The 26,462-nt window shown below is 36.7% G+C and overlaps 1 protein-coding gene across 1 annotated transcript in view; it reads left to right on the top strand.

The window, feature by feature from the left end:
- pdzrn3b (PDZ domain containing RING finger 3b) overlaps nucleotides 1-26,462 on the top strand; it is an 89,145-nt gene that overhangs the window by 7,345 nt on the left and 55,338 nt on the right. Inside the window, exons 2-3 of the mRNA XM_027147299.2 lie at nucleotides 26-112; nucleotides 2,625-2,732. Coding sequence (XP_027003100.2) covers nucleotides 26-112; nucleotides 2,625-2,732 — 195 coding nt within the window. The remainder of the gene's footprint in view (nucleotides 1-25; nucleotides 113-2,624; nucleotides 2,733-26,462) is intronic.

Here is a 26,462-nt window from a genome sequence, read left to right as displayed (position 1 = left end):
TTGTATCATTTGCTCTTTTTTTCAGGTTGGCGAGAGCAAAAGCGTCACAGTTGTGCTTCACAGAGAGTCTGGATCTTTGGGGTTTAATATTGTTGGAGGGCGACCATGTGCGGTAAGTTTAAACAGGTTAACATATTAACAATACTTTATATTCAAATAGGTCATGTTACATATGTCCCATTGGCCTGTCATAATGAACTGACCAATTGGACTCTTTCGGTGCTTACCTCAGGCTAAATTATTATTATTATATACATATTTTTTCTTTTAGCAAACACACACACAATGTTCTGGGGTACTTGAAAGCCTGCAGTTAACCCTATCCAGAGCTCCACAGTGGCATTGTGGTTCTTTATGAACTAGTAGTTGTGGTATGCATATCAGCAAGAATAGGTGCCAAAGCTTTTATGAGTTTGTGTGAGGCATGTCTAAAATAGAAGTTTGACGCACTTTGCTGATCTTTTAACTGGACCATTTCAGCAAAAGTTGTGTTTTCTACAGGAAACCATAATCAAAATATATTTACACTAGATTGTGTCGTGTTAGAAGAGTAATACTTGACCTCTGTATCTGAAGGATCAGTTTAATAGTCATGAAGCTTCTTCATCATTCTAGTTATTGGTTGTCAGATTCCACTCCATTTTTGTTAAATGAGGAAGAATGGTAAACTGCAATGCTTCTGGTGCTCCAGGGCAGCCTTTTTTTTTTTTTGATGAACTACAGCATTGTTGAGTTCTTGTTTTTCTGCAACAGCACTGCTTGAGTGATGTAATTCTGGCTACAACTATTATAAGGTTATATGAATGCCTTCGGACTCTCTAGTGTCAGTTTGTGGTTATTCTCAATCTAGTAGTTTATTCAGTAAATATTAAAAATGGATAAAAAATATGGCTGTTTTTTAATAAATTAAAGATTGTAATCTTTGCCGGCTGTGATTTAAGTGTAACACAGACATCAGTACATGCTGATACTGGAAAATGTCATCACACCAACATGGTATTGATTATTTTCCTGTACTAAATACCTGTGCTTATATATGCAAAGCATAGAAATTAATAATGCAGGAAACGAAGAGCGTTTTCATGTAAACAAGTGTCCCTTGTTGTTGTAGCAATCAGAAGAAAAACAGAGAGGAAGTAGTCCTTGCAGTAATTACCTGCAGCATTCACAGCTTGATTTCCTGTGGTTTCTTAAGTATTCCATTAAAAATTACTCAGCAGTGTTGTACGACTTGGCATGCAGCAGGCAAATGTTTGATGTGGTCTTATAAAACGTTTATAGCCCTGAGCCTTTGCTATCAGTTTATGGCTCCACGCTGGACACTTGAACGGCTGCCTTCATCTTTAGCATAAGCTCTGAGTATCAGGACACTACTTCATGCTTGAGAAGTATTTCAAGTGTCAGTTATTTTCAATATGGTATCTTAGCAAAGCAACACTTTTGCAATTTGCTATGAGCACCTGCAACAATGTCATTTTAGTAGCTGGGGATTTGAGCTGTGAGTGACAGAAGTGTGTATGTATGTACATGTATGTGTGTGTACATAAAAACACAGTGCTGGCTGTTCGGTGTTACATTTTTATCTACATCTGACCTTTGTCTTTTGAGCTTAGGTTACTTAACATTGAGCATCTGTCAGCTCATTAGCTCCCTTGTGGTTGTGAATCATTATCACGTATACAACTGTTAGACTATACATTGGGATGACACAGATGACTCAATTTTTGATGATATTCTAATTTTCTCATTAGTGTCACTACAAAAACTCAAAGACTCTGTCATAAATTTAGCTTAATCACATGTGTTTTTGTCACCTGAGTCTGTGACACTTGAAAGTTGAACTCAGACAAACTATATAGAATGTCAGATAAAGTTACAATTATTGAGAGCTACAACAATAAAAAGCTACTTACATTTGTAGATAAATTTGGTTGAGAGTTTGTCTGTATTTTTTTCTCCAGCTGAGAGGCTTCTGGAAATATGATGTCATTTCCAGTAAGGAAACCTAGTGAGCATCAATGATCCCTGGTTTTTGCAGTGCATTGTGCATTTTTTTTTAATGTGCAAAGGTTCCAGTAAAAATTTGGAGTTTACTTGCATTTGCTTTAATTTCTGCAAATGGAAAAAACAAATCACTTTATTATTAGTATCCTTTGTAGAAATGGCCACTCATCCAATGAGAACATGGAGACATTTCTGATCTTTTCATTGGATGTTCTTTTCAGTCCTTTCAAAATGCTTATTTTCTTTAAAAAACAAACAAAAAAATCAAAATGGACATCTTTTCTTCTCTCATCATGTTCTACACTGTCAAATTTCCTCCTGTCCCTATTTTCTTGCATCTGTTAACTGACTCATTCAGGTCAACAACCATCTGCCTGTCTGTTTTTCTCAGTAACAAAGGATGAGTGAGGTTTTACATATCTTACCTTGCATTTATAGCTCAGGAGTATGCCAATAGGTCACAGCAGTTTCTGTTTACTGGAGTCATTAAATGTTCTTATTAGAACAGTCAGAATGTTGTTCCTGGAGACTAAGTAAATAAGACATTCTCTTACTTGACACATAGTCAGTTTGATCATCCATCTCGGAGATGGTTACATCTTATTGTTTTGTATCTTCAGGATAATGAAGACAGGACTTCAAATGAAGGCATCTTTGTATCAAAGATTGTGGAGCATGGACCAGTGGATAAAGATGGAGGTCTTCAGATTCATGACCGGATAATGGAGGTATGTGTGGTGGCATTAATCAGCTGTTGTTTTTCACACATTTGATTTGACAGAATAGATTTTTACGCATCAATAATGACCTAATAGTTATTCTTAGTTGGACCTATTTACATAACACCTTGCATCGTACATCATCTGCACTGGCTACCCGGAGCATCTAGGATTCATTTACAAAATTCTCCTTCCGAATTTTAAAGCCCTCCAAAGCCTTGCTCCTTCTTATCTATCTGAGCTCCTCCTTCTTTTCATCTGCTACTGGCCTACTCTTTATACCATGCTTCACTACCATTAGTATACTGTCATCGTTCTAAAACTTCAAGTTCCAGAACCTATCTCCACTGTTAAATCACAAATTAAATCACATTTCATTATTCAGTACTTTGGTTCTTCCTCCAAGTGCTTGTCTGCCTGTATTGAACTGTTTTGTGTCTTTTTGGCACTTGTATTTATAGTCTGTTGCTTCTTTATTGTTGTTTTTCTCCCCTGTGTCTTTTAGCGTGGTATATAGTGTCGATTAGATACATTTTTACATTGCTAAATTTAAATAAAACAGCAGTAGTAGTAGTAGTATATTTCTCATTAATAATGTACAGATTATGTAGCCATTAACAGTTATATAAAGGAGGTACCCATTATTGGTCTATTGCAAATTCCTAGCTTAGAAATACATAGCATATGATTTTATGTTCAGATCCTCAAACGTAAATTAAGCCTCAATTGGAACATTACAGGCTTTTACTGGGTTTTTTTTCCACTTTTACTGTGAAACAGCAGACTTTATTTACTTACTTGAATGAATCCATTCTACCATGCAGCTGTCCAGAAAGTTCCCTCTTACATTGGAACAAAACACTCTGTAGTTATAAGGTTTTTATAGCATAGAATGTGTACAAATATTGTTTTTATAATGGCGTCTAGTGCAACTTTTGAAACACGGATTTCAAATTGTTCAAATGTGTTATTGGGTGGTGCATGTTGATGGCCCAAGTTTGATAGTTTAACCAGGTCAATATAAATATTTTGACTATACACAGACACAGCATTAGCCAAAGAATATGCAATGTGTAACATTTTAGCATTTTATCCTGGTGAATTCTGAGCTGGTAATTTGTCAGCCTCTGGTTTTGAGACGCTAGAGAAAAATGTAGGCGGTACTGAGAGTCTGATAATTTTGAGTTGTGGTCCATTTGACTATAAAATTAACAAAAGCACCATTTAAGGAGGCTTTCAAACTGGGAATATTGTCTGAAACAAAGTATTAAAAATTACTTTGAACCTGGACGCATATAACGGAACTGAACTCGAGGCTACCTGTGGGAGGTGGTGTTAGTTTGGTTGCACTGGATTTGTGTTACGTTTCCATAACTCGTACTCGGGCCTGCACTTGTTAAGGTAGTAAAACATCCCCTGCATGTGTTTTAGCTGATGACATCATTACTTAACACAACACATGTGTGCCATTATTGACAGTGGGATGTTTTAGGTCACAGGAGAGGTGAGACAAATTATTGGCTATAAACGCACCAAAATAAAAATATTTGTGAGGGGAAAAAAAGTTTGGTGAATTGTGTTGTGTTCTCCATGCACATTTGTGGTGATGCAAGATGAACACACATGCACCAGGGTTTGATAGAAACAAGTGAGCCCGAAACCACTCCAATTCTGGTTGCTTTTCAATTAAATTAAGTTGAATTTTTAAACATAGGCTTATGTTAATTTTGCATTAAGTAAGCTTCATGTGGTTTTATAAGCAGCTGATGTAAGATTATTAAATCCAGTCAAATAAATACAGAAAATGTGCAGTTAAAATATCAATTCAACCAGTAAGCTACATGTAAGCATAGAGTTCATTCCATTCAATGACGTGTGCTAGAGGTTTGTGGTAAATTTTGTTTTTGTTTAGTTTTTTCCCCTCTTTGGGTATATTTCACTGCAGCTTTCAATAATGGTGGCTATTGAATGTCTAAAGCTTTGGGTTACTGATCTGTTGGTCAGGGATTTGGGTCCCAGCACTTTTGAAGCTAAAATCAAAATCAAGCATTTTTGGTTGCAACAACCACAAACTCCCTGAAATCCTGCAGGAACTGCTTGTTGCTTCAGAGCTTTATATGATTGTTGGATTAGGCACTGCCATGTTTAGATAGCATCTTCTCAAATATTATTAGTAAGGGATGATCATGTTATTTTTAAGAAGGTCACGACATCTAAGGATGCACCTCTGGGTCTTTTTCCGTATCAGGCTTTAGACACAATGTTTATGAAGTGAAGAGTGTAGATCAGGACATCTACCCCAAATCTCCTGCTGAAATAGATTTTAGCATAGTGGAGCATTTGGTTTGTGATGATCTGAAAATCAATAAGCTCGTACACTGTTCCGGTGCTTCGTAGGCCTTTTTTGAAAGGGTACGGTAAAAAACACACAAATTAACCTCTTTAACGCATATCCCTCTCTGTCTTTCTCTTGAAAAGGCACAATTATACCCTTTGCTAGCTGAGGTGTGTCTGTGCACCAAATTTGTGAATTATATGGCTTGTGGTCATATGTTAGCCCTCTGTGCTTTTTTACTATACACAGTCTTGGATTACTATGCTTTGAGTAATGAATCTTGCTGGCTGTGTAATCAAGAGGGGAACTAAATACTTTTTTTTTATTGGATGTAGTTAAACCAAGAGTTAAATGGTCTCATTCTAGTCCTCTCTCTTTATAGAATTAGCTTTTTGAAACTAGTGCCACCGTAATCTTCCAGCTCACACCACTTCTCCTCCTCACTCCATCCATCAAAACATTTGGATGGTTTGTACTTCCAACAGGGGTTAGGGGTTCTAGCTTACAGTGTTTTCAGTTTTTATTTTTAAAATTTTCTCCTCAGCTTCCTAGGTAGTGAATCAGTATATCGTGCACACAAGTTCAGGCACTGGTAAGAACCCTGGCTCACTACACACTGGGACACTGCACATGTCTTATATTTATATTGTTAAAAAATTACATTATGCAAAATAATTTCTGTCTTGGTACTTAAAGTAGGATGCTAGTCTAGCTAGTGGATTTTTAAGCTTATCAAATGTCAAAGTCTTTTGAATGGTATTGTATATGGAACATAAAAATAATTTACAGCTATCTAATCATTTTACAGCTACAAGTGAAAGTTACTTACGTTTGTAGATTGGTTGACAGCTCCTCCTCCGTTTTTATTTTGAGCTGATGGGCTTCAGAAAATGTGACATGGATTCCAGTAAGGAAACATAGTAAGCATAGTGATCAGACCTGACTACTGAACTACTGAGCAGGTTGATTGAACTCAAACTCATGTTTAAATTCATAAACAAGTCCAAAATCTTACTTAATTTAACTTTTTGACCAAAAGGCTTATTTGTTTACATGTTTATCTTTTGTGACCTCGAGAATCTGAATGCAATCATAACAACAGTCTAGTTTTAGTCATAAACTGTGAATAGTCTTCATATCAATGCCTTGTTGTTCTGGGACACTGAATTTCTTGCTTGGATTCAGTTTGATTGCCGTCACACTTTGATAGGCTTCTGATGGTCACACTGGTGAAATTGGCTTACTGCCCATGATTGATGGCGCAACACTGCAGGTGTGCCACATTGCCCTATTACAACATATAGTAACTTTGCTATAAGAGTGCCTTTAATTGCCTAAAACCTAGCTATAGACTTTTAAAGTTTCTTAAAGAACCCAGACATATCTCCACAGATTTCACTCCCAACAATGGTGGTTCATATGATGGCTATATGAAAGTAGACACTCGGGGCTTTAAGATTTTTTTAGTTGTTTAAAAAAAAGTTACTTTTTTTTTTACACAAAAAGAACATTTTGTTATCAGAGATATTTTGGTATCTCCGAGACACCCCATCTGCTTTTTTAGAAGGACATAAAATTTAAAGGTGTTATCTTCCACTAGTTTTATATGAAAATTTTCAGGGAAAAAACCCTGAAAGCCGACCATGTTATGACAAATTTTATATCAGGCTTATCACACTAAAATCATTCGTTTGTTTATACTGATTGAAAATGTATGATAATTTGATTTCTATTTCACCAGAGCAATGGAACACTCATGTACTGGTAAAAAGGGGTTAAGAAGTCTTAACTTTACCTGAGTGTCTACAGTAGTTTAAAAAAAAACAAATGCCATATTTTTTTTTTGTTGCGTATATTCCTTACAGAAAAGTATTTCTGAGCTTGCATTGTGGACAAAAGATCACGCGAAACCATGCATCATTGCTAAACAACTTGCCACAGGGATCACCTGATCCTTACAGCCGAGCTTAAATGAAACCCAGCTGCATTGCTTTGTACCATAGCAAAACATCCTCCTAATTGCTAACATGTATCTGTGAGAAATCAAGACTATCTCCAAGAAAGCTCTAGAATCAAAACTTCATGGTGTTGTGACACCAAAGCAAAGCAGACCCCAATGATTTTGTTAGATGAATGGAGACTTTTTTGGTTCAGATATTTTCTCATAAAATTGTGCTGTGGTTGCTTTTGCTTACTCTCCAAGCTGAAATCATCTTTGTTGTCTTATTTGCCTGACAAGTTTAATTAGAGCTATAGCTAATCCGCGTGTTCACACTTCAAAAGATGTCTTTACTCTTGCAAAACGAGAAAAAAATGGGACGGTTAATTGTTGTTTTTGAATTTTCATCGATTTGGCATGAAATAAAAAAGAATGTACTATTGTTTTTTTTAGCATGGCTGTGTGGTGGTGGTGATGATGATGATTCAGTCCATTCTTGACCCTAGCAATCACCTTATTTTAAAACTATAAAGTAAAAGGAACACAATGTACCAAGGGTCTGTATTTCTTTTTTCCCTTTCAATCATTTATTTCATAAATTTACATATATGAACACATTAATATGTGAGTGTGTTGTTTTATCATGCTACATCACTAGTGAAGGTACTACCATGGTTTTTATTTCTTTAATAAGTGAAGAACAGAACTCGAAAAAGGAAAGGCACATGTATTTTCTATTCTGATTATCCTGCAGCTTCTTAATATTTTGAATATATTTTCAACATAACTAACCACGTTTATGGCAAGCATATTGTAGTATGCCCTTAATCTCTTAACACAAGTGAAAATCATATTTGTCTTGTAGTAGAGGCATTGTTGAGGTTATAACTGTCAACTTGTTAAAGGCTGCAAACACCCTGGTGTCAGAGGTTAAGCTACAACTTTTAAAAGAACAACCCCCGAGACCATTGTCAGCTATTTGCGTGAGAAACAAGGCAAGATACTGCTAGTAAAACATTTTAACATGCACACCGGTTAAAGACCATCTTGAGTTTCTTAAAATATTCAATGCATACAGTGTTGACAATGTATTTCTGTAATTCTGGTAAAAAGCCCAGACCATAGTAGTGACGCTTGCCAGTAGGTCCCATAGCTGCATATCTCCCTTTAGGGTCGGCGAGCAATGAGATTAACCATAGAGTGGCACTTAACACCTCACACCTACTTGAGTTTTTTTTTCTTTTTCTTCTTCTTCTTCAGGCTGAGTATGTACTAAATGGCATTAGATTAGCCTTTTTACTAAATAGACTGTATACGAAATGGGAAATGAGTGGTGAGAGAAATGAACCTATTGCTAGCATGTCAATGAGCCTTCTTTTGATGAGAGGGTGCTGGAATTCTTTTTAGGTCCTGGATTAAAATGAGCTAGTGCTTTGGGCAGTTGAAGTGAAAGAGCAGAGAGGAAGAGCTGCTTCAATAGTCATTATTGTAGTCAACTCCAGATTTATAGAAATATTTAGAATAAATATGTATAAAATAAGTAACATAAAACCGGCAGAATTTAGTTTAGTTAAGGCCTTCTGCTTAATTTTCATATTCATATTTTTGTAAGAATTTTTTTTTTTTTTTTGGATGATTGTTTTGTAATTAATAAAAAACTCTGTTTGTATACTGTGCCTTTTATATGCCTTCTTTACTTCAGAGCACAATTGAGCTTAAATCCAGCACGACATGGATCTTTTGGTGGCAAAATCGTCCTGGAACCCCAGTTTTCTTTCTAGAACAATCTTGTGATATTTTAACATTTGAAAATTTCATCTTGTATATCGTCGCTGTCGGGCGGAATCCTCATATCTCCAAAACCATTATTTTTCAGGAAATTAAAAAAGTTATTAAACATTGTATTGTTAAAGTTGTTATTATGCACCAACATTAACACATTTTCCCAAAGTCACGCTTTATCAGAGATACAAGCTTTATGACTTGGGAGCTGGGAGATACGAGATTATGCTGTCATTGATGATAATGGTACGGACACAGATGTGTTCAGTAATGTCTGCGGTCAAGTTGAGCCTTTTGACAAGAGACAAGGCTTCAATAGTTAACCAAAGCTAATGACCGTAGTTACATACATCTTCCTAATCTCTATTTTAATGGTTTAAGAGCTATATGTGATGCAATACAAAACATGATATGCTGATTAGGCAGACAGTTGAAGGGTCCAATGGAGAGAGATTTGCATTCAAGCTATTTTCAATACTTTAGATTGGTTAATAACTTGTAAAAATAACAGACCCAAGTGGGGACTCACCAATAGCATAATAAAAAATGAAATTTGAACATAGAAGGTTTCCGCCCAACAGTGACAATATGTAAAGTTACACAAAAATGGCACAATTTTGGAGACAAAAAGACATTTGGAGAATAAATCGAGAGGATTAGTAAAGGAAGAAAAGTTGTTGGTTAGGTGGTATACATTTTATGCAGTCATGTCTTGTATCAGTATGCCTATGTTTCGAGTTGGTCTGGCTCTATGGGAGGTTTTAATTCTTTAGATTTATATCTTTAAGTTGAATGCACACTAATGTGGTGGGGGGTTTTTTAAGTTCATATTTTGAAAAGCTGGTAGGGTTTTGGAACAAACCCAAGTTAACCATTTAGTAAGGGGCCTCATGAAATGTTTTGAAGTCGTGAAGCCGTTTCGTCCTTTCTAGGAAAAGCATAATGGTAAGTTGAATCTCGTGTAACTCTTCAGCTATGGGTCAATGGGGTTAATATGTTTTGTTAAGAAGCTTCAATCCACATTTTTTACCTTGTTTCTATCAGCCCTGACCCGTTCTTACAAACATTTATGATTGGCATTGACATAACTGACACATTTAGATCCGGGGCACCATTTTTAGTTTCCACAGGGACAAGAAGTCAGCCCAAAACAGCATGAGGTTGAAACCCTTAACCTTTTTCATTCACTTTGCAATGCTGCTAATACGTTTGTTGAAGCACGTGGCACCTGGACATGTGTCACAAGGTCCTCTGTGTTCATTTTTTGTCTAGAAATGAGGTATAAATCATGAGGGAAAGCTCATGATATCTGTTAGTGTCTCATGGTAAGAAGTGGGCCTTTGTGGATAGCTTTATTGGATTTGGCAGTGGCAGAATATCTCCTACCAAAGCAAGGCATGTAGGTGGTTTAATCTAGCATGCCTTGCAAGCGTGCTCTATAGGAGTCTCAGTCTCAGCTGAGAAGGGCATTCTAGCTCTTGCCTGGCTCACCTAACTCGAGATATCAGATACAGTGGAAATAAAGGGGCCATACTTGGTATTTGTTGCTTATTATGAGGAGATAGCAGCATACTGCGACTGAATAGGACCTCTTTGTGTTATAGGTAGGATGTAGCTGGAAAAAGTGAAGTTCTTCCCAGATAAATCTGAATGTGGGAAGAAGCTACACTGGTACTCAATGATCATCCTTGTTTTGTAAAAAAAGTCATCCCCATCCATCCAGCCATCTTGACCCTGCTAGTATGTAACCCTCATTCAGGCCTAAACCTAACCTAAATGTGCTCTGAATAGCATTTATCATTATAGCATTTATCATCACAGCTTTGCTGTGTTTATGGGGTGCTTATTTACATCCCCAAAGGTCCAGGGAGGCATAATGGGCATATGCAATTAAAGCATATTATATTGGCAATCAATCAAGCAGGCTGCCTAAACATAACTGTAACAATTGTCTTGAGTTGCCTGGCCAGCTGCTCTCTCAGTCAGAACCTCTTAACCTCCCACCCTTTCTCATCCACCCTTTTGACCCCAACTTCCTTGTAGGGTGTGATATGGCATTACATATCGTGGAACAAAAGAAAAATGTTTAAGAATAAAGCTTTTTCAAAAGTCGCTCTTTAGAAGATAATGAAAATTATCTAATAGTGTTCAATTTATGTCCTTAAAATCAGGGGTAGGAGTTACCAAAGGTGCCCAAAATGAAGCATTCAGGTGAATGACACAACTAAGCAGCTAAACTTCCCACAACACACTGACACAGAACAGGAACTTCTGTTATGATTCCTATAACTTGGCATTGAACGGCGTTGTTTAATATTTGCTTTCTATTTTGTATACATATTCATCAATTTTATATTCTGACTAACAAGACGTTGGTTGGGGTTATCATAGCCTTTTGTTTCCTTCTGGTTTCTTTTAGTAATGTTGTATTGTTGTAGGTGGATTGTTGGGAAAGGTGACTGCAGTTGGGGGGAATGCTCACGTTTTTTGGTTCTGGTCTTGATTGAGCAGAACTATATATATGCATGATTTGAGTTTCTAAAATGGATAGTTCCCTGGGTGTGTGGGGGTCATTGTGTTTTTCAGATCAATTAATATAACTGTGGCCATGTAGCTCCTGTACTGAGAACAGCTGCTTGCTGACCCTTCTTCCTTTCTAACAGACACAGCCTTTGTTCCAGATGCAAAATCACTATTTATTTATTTTTTTTTACATTTCTTACACTTCCTGTAAATTATTCTCAATTTCCAGCAGCACAGCTTTACACATAGTTTGTCTATTAAAAATGCAACCAGTGATTAAAATCTATATCACGATTATCTAGTGCTGGAGTGATTTATGGCACTATTATAGTTATTTATGATTGGGTTTTCTACATCATTTCCAAATATGGTATGAAAAGAGACACGTCATTTACAGTCCTGTTCATTTTATCCTGAGGCATGAAGATAACATTCCTATTTTAAAACTTGGATCTCAGTGTTCCTTTTTCCCCCTTTTCCAAGACAAGCCAGTGTTACTGCTGCTCTTGTAAATGTTCATGCTGAAACAGCCATACTGTAATTTGAGTAAGTAACATTTCCTCTCATAAATCACTCACATGTGAATAAAGCATTTCTTTATAAAAAAAAAAAATTGTACTGCATAAAACTGTCAACAATAACAGTCCTATCTGATTCAAGCTAAATAAATAAATAAATACAAAACTTGAATAAAAAAAATCCTATTTTGTTTTACATCCATGTTTAAGGTTACAATGCAGATCAGAAGAATATCTAAACAAAAACAGGGTTATTAATTACTTTGTCTAATAGGATTTTTTTTTATGTAATTATTTTTTTAATTCAATCCCTGAACTTGGAGTAGGGAGTGCTTTTGTTTATTCCATCAGTGACCATTGAAAACAAAGGACAAATGGTCAGAATGTGAACTTTTCATGCTTTTTGGATATATGCCTCTATCATTCTCTGATGGCTCTTAATACCAACCTTCACCCCCATTCCATAGCTTTTTCTTCCGCAGCCGTTTGAAAACGCAGTCCTTCCCAGTCCAAAGAAAGTGGAATCAGCATCTGCTGTGCACTGTTTTCATGCAGATGTGTTAAAATAGAAAACAATGTTACTGACTTCCAGAGAGAGAGAGAGGTCTAGTGTCTTTTAACATTCACCTTTTCTTTTTGATTCAGGACTTCTTGTTTAAACGGGATAGCCTGACATCAGCCATAAGATGAGCGAGACTGGATGCATCTTTGGTTTGGATTCAGCAGATTCCTTGGAATCAACCATTAAGACCACAACCTCAGTATGATGCATTACTTAGATATAAACCAAAAATCCAACCCTGGGCTCTTAAAATATATTCTGCCTCCAACACCAGTGACTCTAAAGCAGAAATTGTGGTAGAGGAAACTGGCTTTTAAGGATCTTCTAGAGGGCAATCACCAAGATGTTTGGATCCACAGGCAGTGGCATGATGTCAACAAATTAAAAAAAGATGGTGTTGCCTGTAGTCATCTGTTCAGATTTGGTTGGCTCTTTCTGAAAGGAACATAATTGACTTCTGGACAGAACCTTGAAAGTTTTAGGGGTTTTTAATGAAATGGCTTCTGCCCTGTTATGGGTTGTATTTTAAAGCATAATTAGAGAAACTGAGAATAACACTTGTAACAATCACTAATCCCTTTCTGAAGTGTTTGTTCCCTTTTGTGTCTGGTTCTCATACGGTTTTGAGATGTTTGTGGACATCCCCTATTCGGGTGATCTGCAACCATTGAAGGCTATCTGAGAAGATGGGTAGATAAACATGGGTGGAGAAAGATCCATTTATAGGATGGATAGAGATTGATAAATATAGATGGATAGCCATGAATGGATATAGATAGATGAATGTAGAATGATAGAAGGATAGTTTGCTGTGGATAGTTGTATGGTGATAGATGGATATGGATGGATAATTAGATAGCTATGAATGGGTGGATGGAAAATACAAACGCTGTATGGAAAATAAAGGTAATTTCTTCTCTGTATGTTGACTTTTGTGAGACCTTGAATCCCCCGTCCTGAATTTTGTATAGTGGCTTTGTGATCAGATCTATTCTGGATCTATTGAATCTAAATGTTCTCTTCAAATTGAATTGAAATTATAACTTGAAGTAGCATGCATTCCTTACTTGGATTATATTACGGTATAATCAAATATTGCACATTGTGCAATTGTAGAAGAAAGTTAACAGTTTAAACTTTTATGAATGTCTGAATGAGGTGCTGTTTAAATCACATGGGCCTCCGATTTTTTTTCCTTTTCATTTCTGATCTTTTTTCTTTTTCAGCCAAGTTAATTCAGTGTTAAAACCATAACTGCTTAGTTTGAATGTTTTGTTCTCTTGGACTCTTGGCCTGGCTTGTGAGGGATTCCAGATGTAACCACTAACATACAAAATGGGGTATTGAGTATTGTAGCTGCATTCAAGGAAGAGATGTTCAGGTCTTCATTCTCTGAGAGCATACCTGTCTGACTTCCCACTGAAACTAAAGACAGGCACCCATTGTGGAGCTTGACTGATTTCAAAGATGGTAGACTTAATCTATGGAAAGGTGGTGGAAAGACAAGGCTGGAGATGAAACAGCTGACGCTAAGAGAGTTGGTCGTATATCTCAGCAGGGTGTGTGTGAAAGGGCTCGGGTACAGCAGGGGTGGCTTTAGTGCAAGTTCTGTCAGACAAGGTAGGTGATGTTAAATAAACCACAGCACATCTGCGGCCAGGCATCAAGTTTCGGACTGTATTGGCAGACTGACAAGAGTTCCTTTGTGGACTAGAGGAGGCTCCGCTCCCTCTGCACAGCTATCCTCCTCTCTTTGATTTGCAATGGCTAGCATTGAATGCATCATTCAGATTTATGAGAGAGATCAGTGTTGCTTTTTTGTGATGTGTCTTCATCCAGCCTCATTCTGTCTCGGAGGGTTATCAAGGGAGAAGTGAATGTAACATATGAGTGAAAGTATTTCAGTTTACAGATGCCTAAATGACGTTTAGCCTAACATAAAATGTAAGTAAGCTGTGAGAACACGCGTCACATGCCTTGAATAGCAATGAAAGTCCTTTTTATGAAAGGAAGGGAAGACATACGGGACATGTGCTGGACCTTCTTGAGATTTGTCCAGTGTCTTAATCTGACAGTTTGTTGTCCTAATATCATTGCTAGTGAGTTTTTGGGAAATTTGAAATAAACCGAAGTCTTTTCCGGTCTGGCTTGCATGAGAAGAGAGCTAGAAAGAGAGAACAGTAATTCTGAACTTGACTGTCCCTTCCTCTCCACTGTTAGATCAGGGTAACAGCTGCTATTTTTTGTGATAAGACATGCTAGCTGCCTTAACCTTTCCCAGACAGAGCTGCTCTTGCGCAACAATTTTTTTCCCCTTACAGTTTCTTGTACACTGCAAAAACTGATTAAGTGAAAATATCCTGAATAATGTCAGATTTATCTACTATTTCCTATTATAAGATTACGATTAACTACATCCAAAATATTTTTTTTACTCATTTTAAGCTTTACATTTAGCTTCTTTCTGAAAACAAGTGCTTAAAATTGTCAGCCAATATAACATATTAGTAAAAATCTCTAGAACTGGCTTTTAATAATCTTATATTTGGTTTGTTGTAATATCTGCTCAGTTTGACTATATTCAAGATACTTTCCCTTTCTAAGAGGATTTTGATTATTTATTTAAGTGCAGTCATCTTACAATATCACCATCTTTGGTTCCACCTACTTGGGCAGTCATGATAATTGTTAAACACATTTTGCATGAATATGCAGAGAATACATAAAGTATTCATCAAATAAAGGACAAATAAGAGTGTATGATTGGTTTAAGAGAGAAAAATTGAGATATGGAACAACCACCATGATGATGATGGCCTGCCCAATCCATCCTGATGCCCTTGTTCTAGTTGGAGTCTTGTCACTTGGCGGCTGATTACTGCTACTGACGATGATCCCACATGGACAATCTGGAGATACATGGGGTTGCTGTGGATGATACCACTTAAACACCGCAGATGGCTTTGAGTTGACTTTAATTGATACAGTCAGTTTTGCACTCAGGTCTCTATACAAATGAATTTGAATTTGTTGGTGCTTTTAACAAATTGACATTGTCTCAAAGCAGCTTTACAGAACATAAACATAAAACAAAAAGTTAAAATAAAAATTAATATTATACAAAAATTCAAGATTATGTTCGATACATTTAAATATTGTATTTATCCCCATTGAGCAAGTCTGAGGCGACTGTGGCAAGGAAAAACTCCCTTGGATGGTAAAGGAAGAAACCTTTAGAGGAGCCAGACTCAAAAGGGGAACCCATTATGATTTGGGTGACACTGGAGGGTGTGATTTTATAAATATACAGTCCGACAAATGTTATATTCATGAGGAGGTTGTTGTCCTCAAAGACCACATGTAGTCAGAATATCAGAATATTTCATGAAGCAGATTCCAGCTGGAGCTGGTAGATCTCTAGATGTCTCAGGATCCTCACATATAAAGGTCCAAAATCTTCATGACACGGAAGACGATCGGAGCTAGTACAATTTCTGGATGCCTCGGGATGGATAGAAAGAGAGAAGCCGTGGAGAAGAATTACTGTAGCATAGCTGGTATTGATTAGTATGTGAGAATTTCTTCTACAGGTCCAGCATTCCTAATGTGTGAACATTTTCTAAATATCATAACTATGAATCCAGTTTAGAAAATCCACGTGTGGATGAACATGTTTTGAGGCATGTTAGACTTTATTTACCCCCTGGGACGAAGAAGGTCATGTGCATGTTACAGATCAGTTAGATGAGTCTGTTTGATGTAGATATGTGGAACATACAGACTGTGCCCTCACTCCGTCTGCCCTTATTCCATTTCACTACAGTTTCCTGTTTGAGTCTCAGAGTGGCTGTAAGCCATTCATGCAATAATATTTTCAGGCATTATCACTTGAGTTAAGCTCAGAAAATGAGAACCACATGTTTGGCTACATTCTGAAATTACACATAAAGGGGAAAAAGAGGGAGATGGAGGAATACGGAGTGGAGCTCGATTTCGTCCCCATTTTTTCTATTTCCTTTATCTCCAGGTGGCAGATGTGCCAAATAACTGAGGTAGTGTATTTTAGCCTTTCAGTAAGGATAGTTTTAATATAGATGTTCTAGGAGAAACCTCCTTTATTGTCTGTTCTTTGTCTTAGAAGTCAAAGAGCTTGTAGCTGCATGCATCAGCACAGTCAAAACAATTCAAAATTGTTTTGGTCTGAGAGAACACGCACACAAAAAAACCTTTTTTTAGACTGTGATCTTGCCGATTGTTTTGCTTGAAAATGGAATTCCCTGGGCCTTGATGTAAGATTAACACCACCATGTAAGGTCTTGTAGTTTTAGATTTAGTTTGCCCATAACAACTTTGCTGTTTTTACCTTTTGCTTTATTTACATAGATTAATTTTGTCATAATTTCAGCAAATGACCTCGAGCATGTATTTTAATTCGGTATATTTTAGCATGGTGCTTTCTTTAAATGACTTGATCAGTTAGATAACACACTTTACAAAGTCAGTGCTCAAGGCACATATTTTTATTGACCCCTCTTTGTATCTCTTGTGTTTTGTTGTTCTTTTGTACTTCTGTCTCAGTCCCGTCTATGGACATGTTGATATAGAGTCTATCATATCTTGTAGATAGAGCTGTCCAGGAAGCCCTGTTCAATGTTTGCCTGCCACTGAAACCAAGTGCTGACAGAGTTTAATACATGGAGTAAAAAAAATACCATGATATCAGACAGAACACAAGGACCTAGGATGGGTATAATCCCTGTATATAATTCAGATTTTTTTTTAAACATACACACAATCATACAAAGTGCAATTTGTTGTGAACTATATATGTATATATGTAATATAGAGCTAGTGTGTTTGTATTTATATACATGACTCACAGTCATTGCATATCCCATGGAATATATATATATATATATATATTATTATTATTATTATTATTATTATTATTATTAAGAAATTTTTGTAATGTTCATTTCTGATCTTGTTTTAATTTGTACCTGCACATAAAAGTGATGTAATTGCTTATAAACAACAATAAAAACATTTTTCACTTATTAAACATGTATGACCTAATAGCTAATATTTCCCCCTTTGGCTGAAATTTCGGACATCAACTGGGAAAAAGTTTCCCCCACTAATAAATGCAGTATTCTTTGAGCTGTGTGATGTTTGAGGGGTTTCTTGCATGCACAGTCTGTTTCAAATCACCCCACAAGATCTCAATAGGATTTATATCTCGGCTTTGAGGTCTCTCTTCCAGAATTCTGTTTTTTTACTTTTCAGCCAGTCCTTGGTGGATTTACTGGTATGTTTTTGTCATGTTGCAAAATTACAGTTACACCTTCTAATTTAATGTAGAATTCATAGATTCTATGACGGTTAGCTGGCCAGGTCCTGCTGCAGCAAAGTATCCCCAAGCCATAAAATAAACATCCATGTTTCAAAGTTGGTATGAGGTTCTTTTGTTTAAGTGCTATATTTGGTTTACTCTATACATGTCCTCTGTTTTGGTCTGTAAATAATTAAATTTTAGTTATTTTCAATTTGTCTAGAGCGCAGTCTCTTTCTGATTGTAGATTCATGCACTTTGACATCGACTGTAGAAAGAGCTTGCTGTAGGTCCTGTAATGATATTGTAGGGTTTTTGGAGACTTCTTTAAGCATCTTATGGTCTGCTCTTGGGGTGAATTTGCTTGGCTGTCCTTACCTGGCCATGTTGGCAGTTGTTTTAAATGCTCACCACATCTAAATGATTTTCCGGCATTGGAAAGGCTGATTATAAATTCTTTTGAGATCATTTTATATCTCTTACCAGACTGATGAGAATCAACAATCTTCTTTCTGAAGGCCTCAGAGAGCTCTTTGGATCTCACCCTGGTGATAACGCTCACTTCAACAATTAAGAGCAAACCAAACTAAATATCTGGGGTTTATATTAGACAAAGCATCCTGTGCTCTGTAACAATGTTCTAATAATTTGCACCTGATGTGATACACCTGTATGCAGTTTTATCCATTTTAAATACAAATAAATGTGAGGGCGTCCTTACTTTTTGCTAACAAAAAGATTTATTTTGAAATTACATTTTAAAGATCACTTTTCTTTGCAGGAATACATTTCTTTGATTTAATTTGTTTAGTTATATTACTTGAATCATTTGATTAAATGCCCATATGTTTTTATATTTAAAATAAATAAATAAATAACCCACAGGCTTTAATGGGGTGTCCCTTTCATGCACATACTGTAATTTTTTTGTGTATGTGTATATATAAAATATCTTAATTTTTGTTACTCAAAATTTGAAGGAACATTTAGCTGTGGATATACCACTGTTCCACTACAATGTTTTACAAAATAAAACTTAAAAACAGTAAGTTATGGAAATGACCTTAATCAAATTTTATGAATGAATTTTTGTGCTTGTTTGTACTTGTGATGTTATGGGCACACATTCACATACAACCCACACTACAAGAGGTTGTAATAAAGGTCAAAACAAACAGGTTGTATTAAATATATATGTGCGAAGACTTTTCATCTCTGCCACATCCTCTGTGAATTAGTCATCATTATTATAGGTATGCTCTTGCAATAATATTTATCATCCTTGTATAAAAAGCATATCTTCTCTGAATAGGAGGTGTTTGTGCAAACCCCTAGCAGTTACTCCTCATAATGGTCACGCTTATGAGTGTGAAAAACGATGTTACATGATTTAACTGTTTTGTGTGTGTGTGTGGGGGGGGCTCTTCATAATCATTGTGATGACATATCTCTCCTGAAGACCTTAATGCAGCTGTGGGTCGATAAAGAGGCAAGGTTCACCAGTCTATCGTGTGAAGTACACTGTGTGTAAAATAGTGGTTTAATTTCACACAAGATGTAAACATTTTTACTGGAGTGGAGTAGGAGCTATTTGGGGTAGGTACAGTAGTTGCACTGGAGTAGGAGCTATTTCCACACACAGCTCCTGTGACTGTTGATGTCTTTATGATCGATAGTAGTAATGAAAAATGGGTCTATAGTAATATATTTTGGAAATATTAGTGTTTTTCTTTTTGTTTCATTTCATACTGAGATTAATGGATTTAGAACCCAATGCAAAGTGAAGCTAACAATTTTACAACAGTTTGCATTTCTGGAGAATTTATTAATAACAGACTTTAAAGAGCTTTGCAAATGGATACACACACACACTCTCTTTCTCCCTGTCTGAGAAGCAGACTTCTAGCTAATGAAGCATAATACTCCCTATCTCTGTCAGGCTGTCTAAGATGGGGCTGTGGCTTTGGGCGCTCACCTTTTGGTCCTGTTTGAGGTTTTTATTTGGGTTAAATGATGCTGGAAAACAGCTTTACAGTATTTGTGTCAGAAATCTGTCATCCTTTGTGCCAGGGCTGAAGCAAAATGCCACTTATTGACCCACAAATGCACATCTGGATCAAGCGCGGAACTTGATATTTTCCTAACAGATCCTCAAATCCATAACTTCGACTCAGTTCTGTCAGTTTGTGGCTACATCCCAGAGAGTAGTTTCTGTCGAACATATAATCCTCATGGCCATATATTTTCACAGAATTAGATCACCAGAAGCCCAGAAATACCGCTGCGAGTGCAAGTAAGTCCAAACTGTACAACTGCAATTACTGGAAACTTTTCTGCTTTTGTGGTCAGACTAGCTCATTCATCAGAGAACAAATTAGATAGAAAGCCACAGACTGGCATGGGGAGTAGCTGCGCTTGTTAGGGAGCGAGGGTGGCAAGGTTTCATTCGGGGCTCCTTTTGGACTTAATCTGGCTCTAGCTGTCAGATGGCAAACTAGAGGAGACGTGCGCTCTGTGATTTAGATGACATGATTTATGACCTTTAGGGATCCAGACTTCTAACTCCAACCTTGACCCAGTCATATGACCAACCAGCGAGGGGCTTACAGTTGCATCTTCATTACAGCTTCTTTCTTAAAAAGGCATGTCTCTATTTTTTATTTCTCCTATGTTTCACTCCTCAGTGGACATTTCTCCCATTTCTCTTTCCGGTCCTTTGCTCAACTCTTTCCTTTGCTCACTCAACCTCCGAATGGTGTTTCTAAGAATAATGAGCTATGACTCCCGAAGGAAAAAATGCTTTCTGCTCTGGAATATATCTCCTCTTAGAACAGAAAAGGAGACTACCCTAAATATGAAGTCCGAAGAACTAAATAAAAATTTACTGCAGATACCGTAAATTATAAAGAACCTATTAATGACTGCTACTGTTTTTGTATTTGTTTAAAGCACACATCTGTCTAACATCTGTGCAAGGATTTTGATTGAACAGTTTTAAAACTGCAATTACGTGTCATCGGAATTCAAAAATTAAATGTATAATTTCTATTTGAGAGCATATTCCAGCATTATTCGCCTTAGTTTTGGTTGACGTGCAAGAATGTGTATATAGTGTTGTTACACTACAGTAACAATTTAATTCAATGGTTTTTTTTTTTCCAACACATTATTGATTAAAGAATCATTACTGAGATTTGTGATATTGTTTGAAATCCTAAGAGATCCTAAAACGTTTCGCTCCATAATACACATCACAGAGTTAAGAAGAAAACAGGATTTGTATGACCTCAATCTAAGCTGAACTACCGGGACGGGTTTGAATGTAGCTCACAGACGTAAGGTGACATTAGTTCTCTCCTCCAAACTCTCCTCTGTGATCAGCTATTTTTGTTGTTTCTGTGAAAGCAAGGCTGTATTTGACATTCACGGGTCATTGGTTATCCTCTGACTAAGCAACACAGACGTACATATATATATATATATATATATATATATATATATATATATATATATATATATATATATATATATACACACACACACACTCACGGGTCACCTTGTAAGTCTTACTGTGATTAATCAGATCAGCATGTACTGATGTGTTTTATTTTATTTATATATATATATATATATATATATATATATATATATATATATATATATATATATATATATATATATATATATATATATACACGTATGTATATATGTATATATATATTATTAGTACAGACCAAAAGTTTGGACACACCTTCTCAAAGAATTTTCTTTATTTTCATGACTATGAAAATTGTAGATTCACACTGAAGGTATCAAAACTATGAATTAACACATGTGGAATTATATACGTACATAACAAAAAAGTGTGAAACAACTGAAAGTATGTCAAGCATGAAGCACTTGTTGGCCCTTTTGCCTTCACTCTGTGGTCCAGTTCACCCCAAACCATCTCCAACTTTTGGAAGGTGTGTCCAAACTTTTGGTCTGTACTGTACGTGTGTATAATATATATCATCATTGTGCCCGTTTCTGTGTCTTTCCTAAATCAGTTCCACTTCGCTGTTGCTCTTTATAGTATCCCTTTCTGCCTCGTTCATTCTTCAGACTTATTGCTAATTGATTACCAAGAACTTGTAAAAGTGGCAACAGACAGAGAACAAGGAAGGGGAATGGGAGAGAAAAAAAAAGGAGGGAATAGGGGAATGAGTTTGAGGCACCCTGGCAAGCTTTTGGCACAAAGGCTCCAGTGAAGCAGCTAAGAAATTACTGCAGCATGCATCTTTTGGGGATTATATATTTATTTTTTTAATAAATGAAAGCTGGTAGTAACAGATTGCATGTACACACACCACACAAGAACACACACACCACACAAGAACACACACACACACACCCTCAAGCTTATCAGCGGGTTTTTCTGAGGCATAGCCTTGTGACTAATGAAACAAAATACTCCCCGTCTCTGACGGGGCAAATTATCCAAGCTGCTTAAAACTCTGTTTAAAAAAAAAAAAAAAAAAAAAAAAATGGAGCTTGTGATTGCTGAGAGTATTTGAATTGATTATGCCTCTGACTGTGAATCATTTGTAGATATAAAAATGTAATGAATTGAAGTGAATTTATTAAAAGCCAGAGTCATCTTATAATGGAAGAATTAACGCTGGAAAACTTTTTTTCTATGACCCCAATTTGCCTGTGTGATGTAATGGTGTTTTGAGTGGGGGTGGGGCAATATTTATTCATTCATTTTCTACCGCTTATCCGAACTTCTCGGGTCAAGGGGAGCCTGTGCCTATCTCAGGTGTCATCGGGTATCAAGGCAGGATACACCCTGGATGTAGTGCCAACCCATCGCAGGGCACACACACACACCCTCGGTGACAATATGACCTAGTATAATGTCGATCTTGGGAACATTTACATCAGAGTACGATTTTTTGAGATATCGTCTATTTTGGTATATGATGTTCAAATTTTGTTCAGCTTTTTCCTGGTGAAAACTCATCAAAAATATTTACGCTTTTTAAATCCATTACAGTTTTGCTGGAAGTTTTCTAGCAACTCATGTACATCATGAGTGACAGTTCAACAGTTAAGTTTCTGGGTTCTCGATCAGAAGGTTGGCGCTTCAAGCCCCAGCAGTGCCACACTGCCACTGTCGGGCCTCTATGAACAAGTCCCTTATCCCTTCCTAACAAGCTAGGGTTTGAAGTGTTAAATGTGAAATGAGTGTGTTGTGAAGAACTGCTCTCTCCTGTTTAATTACCCATGAACAGATACATTTACATTGATCTATTTTAGCAGACTCTGTTATCCAAAATGACATACAAATGAGGAAATCCAAGCAAAGTGATACATCAAATAGAGGAAAATATATGTACTGCTAGCAATTTATTTAGATGGTTAGGAGCAAAGTACAGGGTTAGTGATTTAAGAGCAAGTGCAAATTCATTATTCATTTATTATCATTTAGTATAGTATAGAAGTATTTTACTTCTTAGATGGTTTTTAAGTGAGGTAATGTCCAAAACATTGTTTATTTTCTCTTTTTAACTGCTTTGTTGTGGTGATATTCACAGTGCGTCCATAGCCCTATTCGGACGGGACTAGTTTTCCAAACGACGTTTGAGTTAGAATTTTTTTCAGCCGACGTCGCATTTCATGAATGTATTCGGATGGGACTAACATCTCTGTGTTTATTACGGAGGTAGGAGTGTCTGTGTTCTACATGTGGGCGTTGCACAAGACCACATGTCCATTATGCGTGGATCACGTATGGTCATATGACCGATCAATAAAAAATGTTTAACATCATATGGTTTTATATAGAACTTACTATAAACCCACTGGAATAATTACGTTTTTATATAATTTTCACGTTATGTAATTGACTATGGAAATGAAAGTACTCTTACCTGAAACTGATATTACAGTAGCCAGTCTTAACAATTTATGTGATTTGGCTCTTCTTTTTGATTTAATTTTTTTTTTATTTCTTTGCAGGGTAGCAAACACATTTACATCCATTATTGGTGTGCAGAAAGCAGAAACTTGAATACTGGTGCGCTAGGGTTAATACGGTAGTTCATGTTGACCAAAACAGACACGAGAACATGTTTTGGAAAAAAACATTTTCGGCAATCACAGACATTCGCATTCAGACGGGATTGGATTTCTCAGAGGAGCGCCGATTTTGCTGACAAACAGTAATTTCCTAATTCCAGGTCCGAATAGGGCTTATGATACACACCAGGTCTATCAGGATAACATTCGCACACACATTCAGACCAATTGGTATATCTAGTCTTTCTACTCAGGGGCGTCGGAAGCAAATAAAAAGTATAATGGTTCCGACACCCATGGATTTCAGGAAGCAGGAGCGTGGTCAATGCTGTAGGTAAAACGTGGAATGGAGGTTAATTTATTAAGGCATTCCTCAAGCAGAATGGATTCGACTGGCGGCGCTCTGAAAAGTAATAATAAAAAAAAAAGACATTATGCGCTGAATAGAAACCGTAAAAGTGGGTGGGTCCAATATTATTGGTCTTAATAAGTGGGTGGGTCCTGTCCCACCCACACATAATTTTTCCGACGCCCATGCTTCTACTGCATGATAAGCCACAGCTAAAGCCAGACATTTCAAACAGATGTTCCTATATATATTAAGTGTGAATCATATTCTTATTCTCTTGACTCGTTTTTTTTTTTTTCACCTCAAGTGCTTATGGGTTTCCTTGTTACTTGCCCAACCTTTTTTTTTTTCTGCTTAGCTAATCTAAGCATATCAGGTTCATTTCTGAAGCGGCTGCTCTACTCCAAGCTCGGCTGCATTCGGCAGGTTGTGTGGTCCGGCGTTACCCCAATGACAGACACTAGTCAGCAACACAATGGACCACCTACAGCCAGGAGGAGATGCCTGCGCAGTGCCAACTAACTTCAGCCAACCTGCTGTTTGCTGGAGTGTAAGCCACCATTTTGCACAGCCTCAGTTCACGGTTTTTAGACACAGTTTATATTTTTAGAAGGCCTAAACAGTTCTTGTTAGGATTAGGGTTAGAAGATGTTTTGTTTAACATATCTTGCTTGCAAATAGCAAAATGGAAAAAGAGGCATAGTTTAAAATAAGACCTTTTAGATAAATTTGCTTTTTTATTATTTTACAAAATGGAGTTGATGGTGTGCTTCTTACCATCTCGGTACTTGAACAATCTCTTCATTGGTCACACTTCAAACAGAAGTCTATCTTAAGTTGCATATGAGTCCTATGTGGGAGTTTTGATGTTTTTTGCATTAAAAACAATTTGTTTGAGGAGACTGCCTATGAGATTGAAAGTAGGTATCTGGTGGATATAACTCTCACACTGAGGCGTTGAACTGTGCACCATGATGTAAAACCTCTTGGTCAGCTTGGCTGTGGTTTCTTGTTTTACTTCAAGTTTTATTTCTTGAACATTTCCGACAAACCACTTGCTAACGATCTACGGTTTTAACTGTATACAAGTTTGGTTGGAAGTGATGTTTGTATTTACATCTTAAGAAGAAGCTTAAGCAAATCAGAAATATGGAGTGACAGGTCAAACATGTAAACCTTTGTGCCAGACTTGTTTTAATTCACAGATCGCATCTCTGTCCAAAGCTTCAGTGAGTCTCATTCTTTGCATTCTTCTATGGAGACTCTATTCTTTGAGGTTGACCTTCACGCTATCTGTCCATCAGTGGAGATTTAAGAACCATAGAAAGAGTGAGGCTTGGTTTGAGGGAAAGGGGCACTCATTAACCCAAGCAACCGTGCTAGAAAGCATGAGAGATTGGAATGAAATCCCAGAACATGACCAGAAAATGTTTTCTTTTATTTGAATTCTGAGTATTTATTTATTTATTTTTTCCAAAAGTCTAAAATGTGTTCAAATGGTGCCATTTTTGGAACATTTCTCGGTATGTAACTTTGTTTAGTCTGATCCCAATGGACTGAGATGGTGTTCTCCAACTGTTCTCCAAAGAGGAAATGATTTAAAAGGAAGAGTGGGTCAACTGGGACTGGGTCTACATCAGAGCCAAGTGGAGCCCTGGTGGGAAACAGCGGCACTATTTGATGTGCAGCACTAAAGAAGCTTTGCATGATCTTAGCTACTATTGCACAAGCTCACGCAAACAGCTGGATAGAGAGCCGAGCGCTCAGTAATGTGTTCATTTTGTCAAGTAAAGCTTTAGTCGAGATGTCAGATGGAGTTTATCAAATCACTGAAATTCAGCAATAAAACTTGCCTCTTGGAGTTCAGTGTGTCATGCAGGGGAAAAGAAATAAGACCGGTGGGAGGAAAACTCTGAGCTGCAAATGACTTAATGTGTCGTTATCGCTCTGGGAGTTGGGTGCGCACTTCAGTACAACTTCTTATCTCCTGCACAGCATATATTATACAATAAACTCAAATCCCAGTCCATTTTCTGGCGGTTTTTAATAACCAAGGCTGGAGAACAGGGTGGGACCTCATCCATTTATTTATTTATTTTTTAATCATTTATTTTATGATTCTGTATTTGCTGATAGTTGGGGTGAGGGTTATAGTCTGTACTGATCTGTACTATAGAGTCACTGCAGTTTATTTGTTTAAGATGTGTGACTTTTAATTTTATAAGTGAAGTTTTATTTAAATTGCAGTGGGAAAAAAAACAGGTGAAAAATGTATATATTTTGAAATTTATATTAAACTTCACTTATAAAATTACTCACAAATCTTAAACCTATAT

The sequence above is a fragment of the Tachysurus fulvidraco genome, chromosome 5, assembly GCF_022655615.1.
Source record: "Tachysurus fulvidraco isolate hzauxx_2018 chromosome 5, HZAU_PFXX_2.0, whole genome shotgun sequence".
In the NCBI taxonomy this organism is placed as follows: Eukaryota; Metazoa; Chordata; class Actinopteri; order Siluriformes; family Bagridae; genus Tachysurus; species Tachysurus fulvidraco.
Note: the sequence above shows the minus strand (reverse complement) of the source record. Positions and strands in the feature narration are given on the sequence as shown.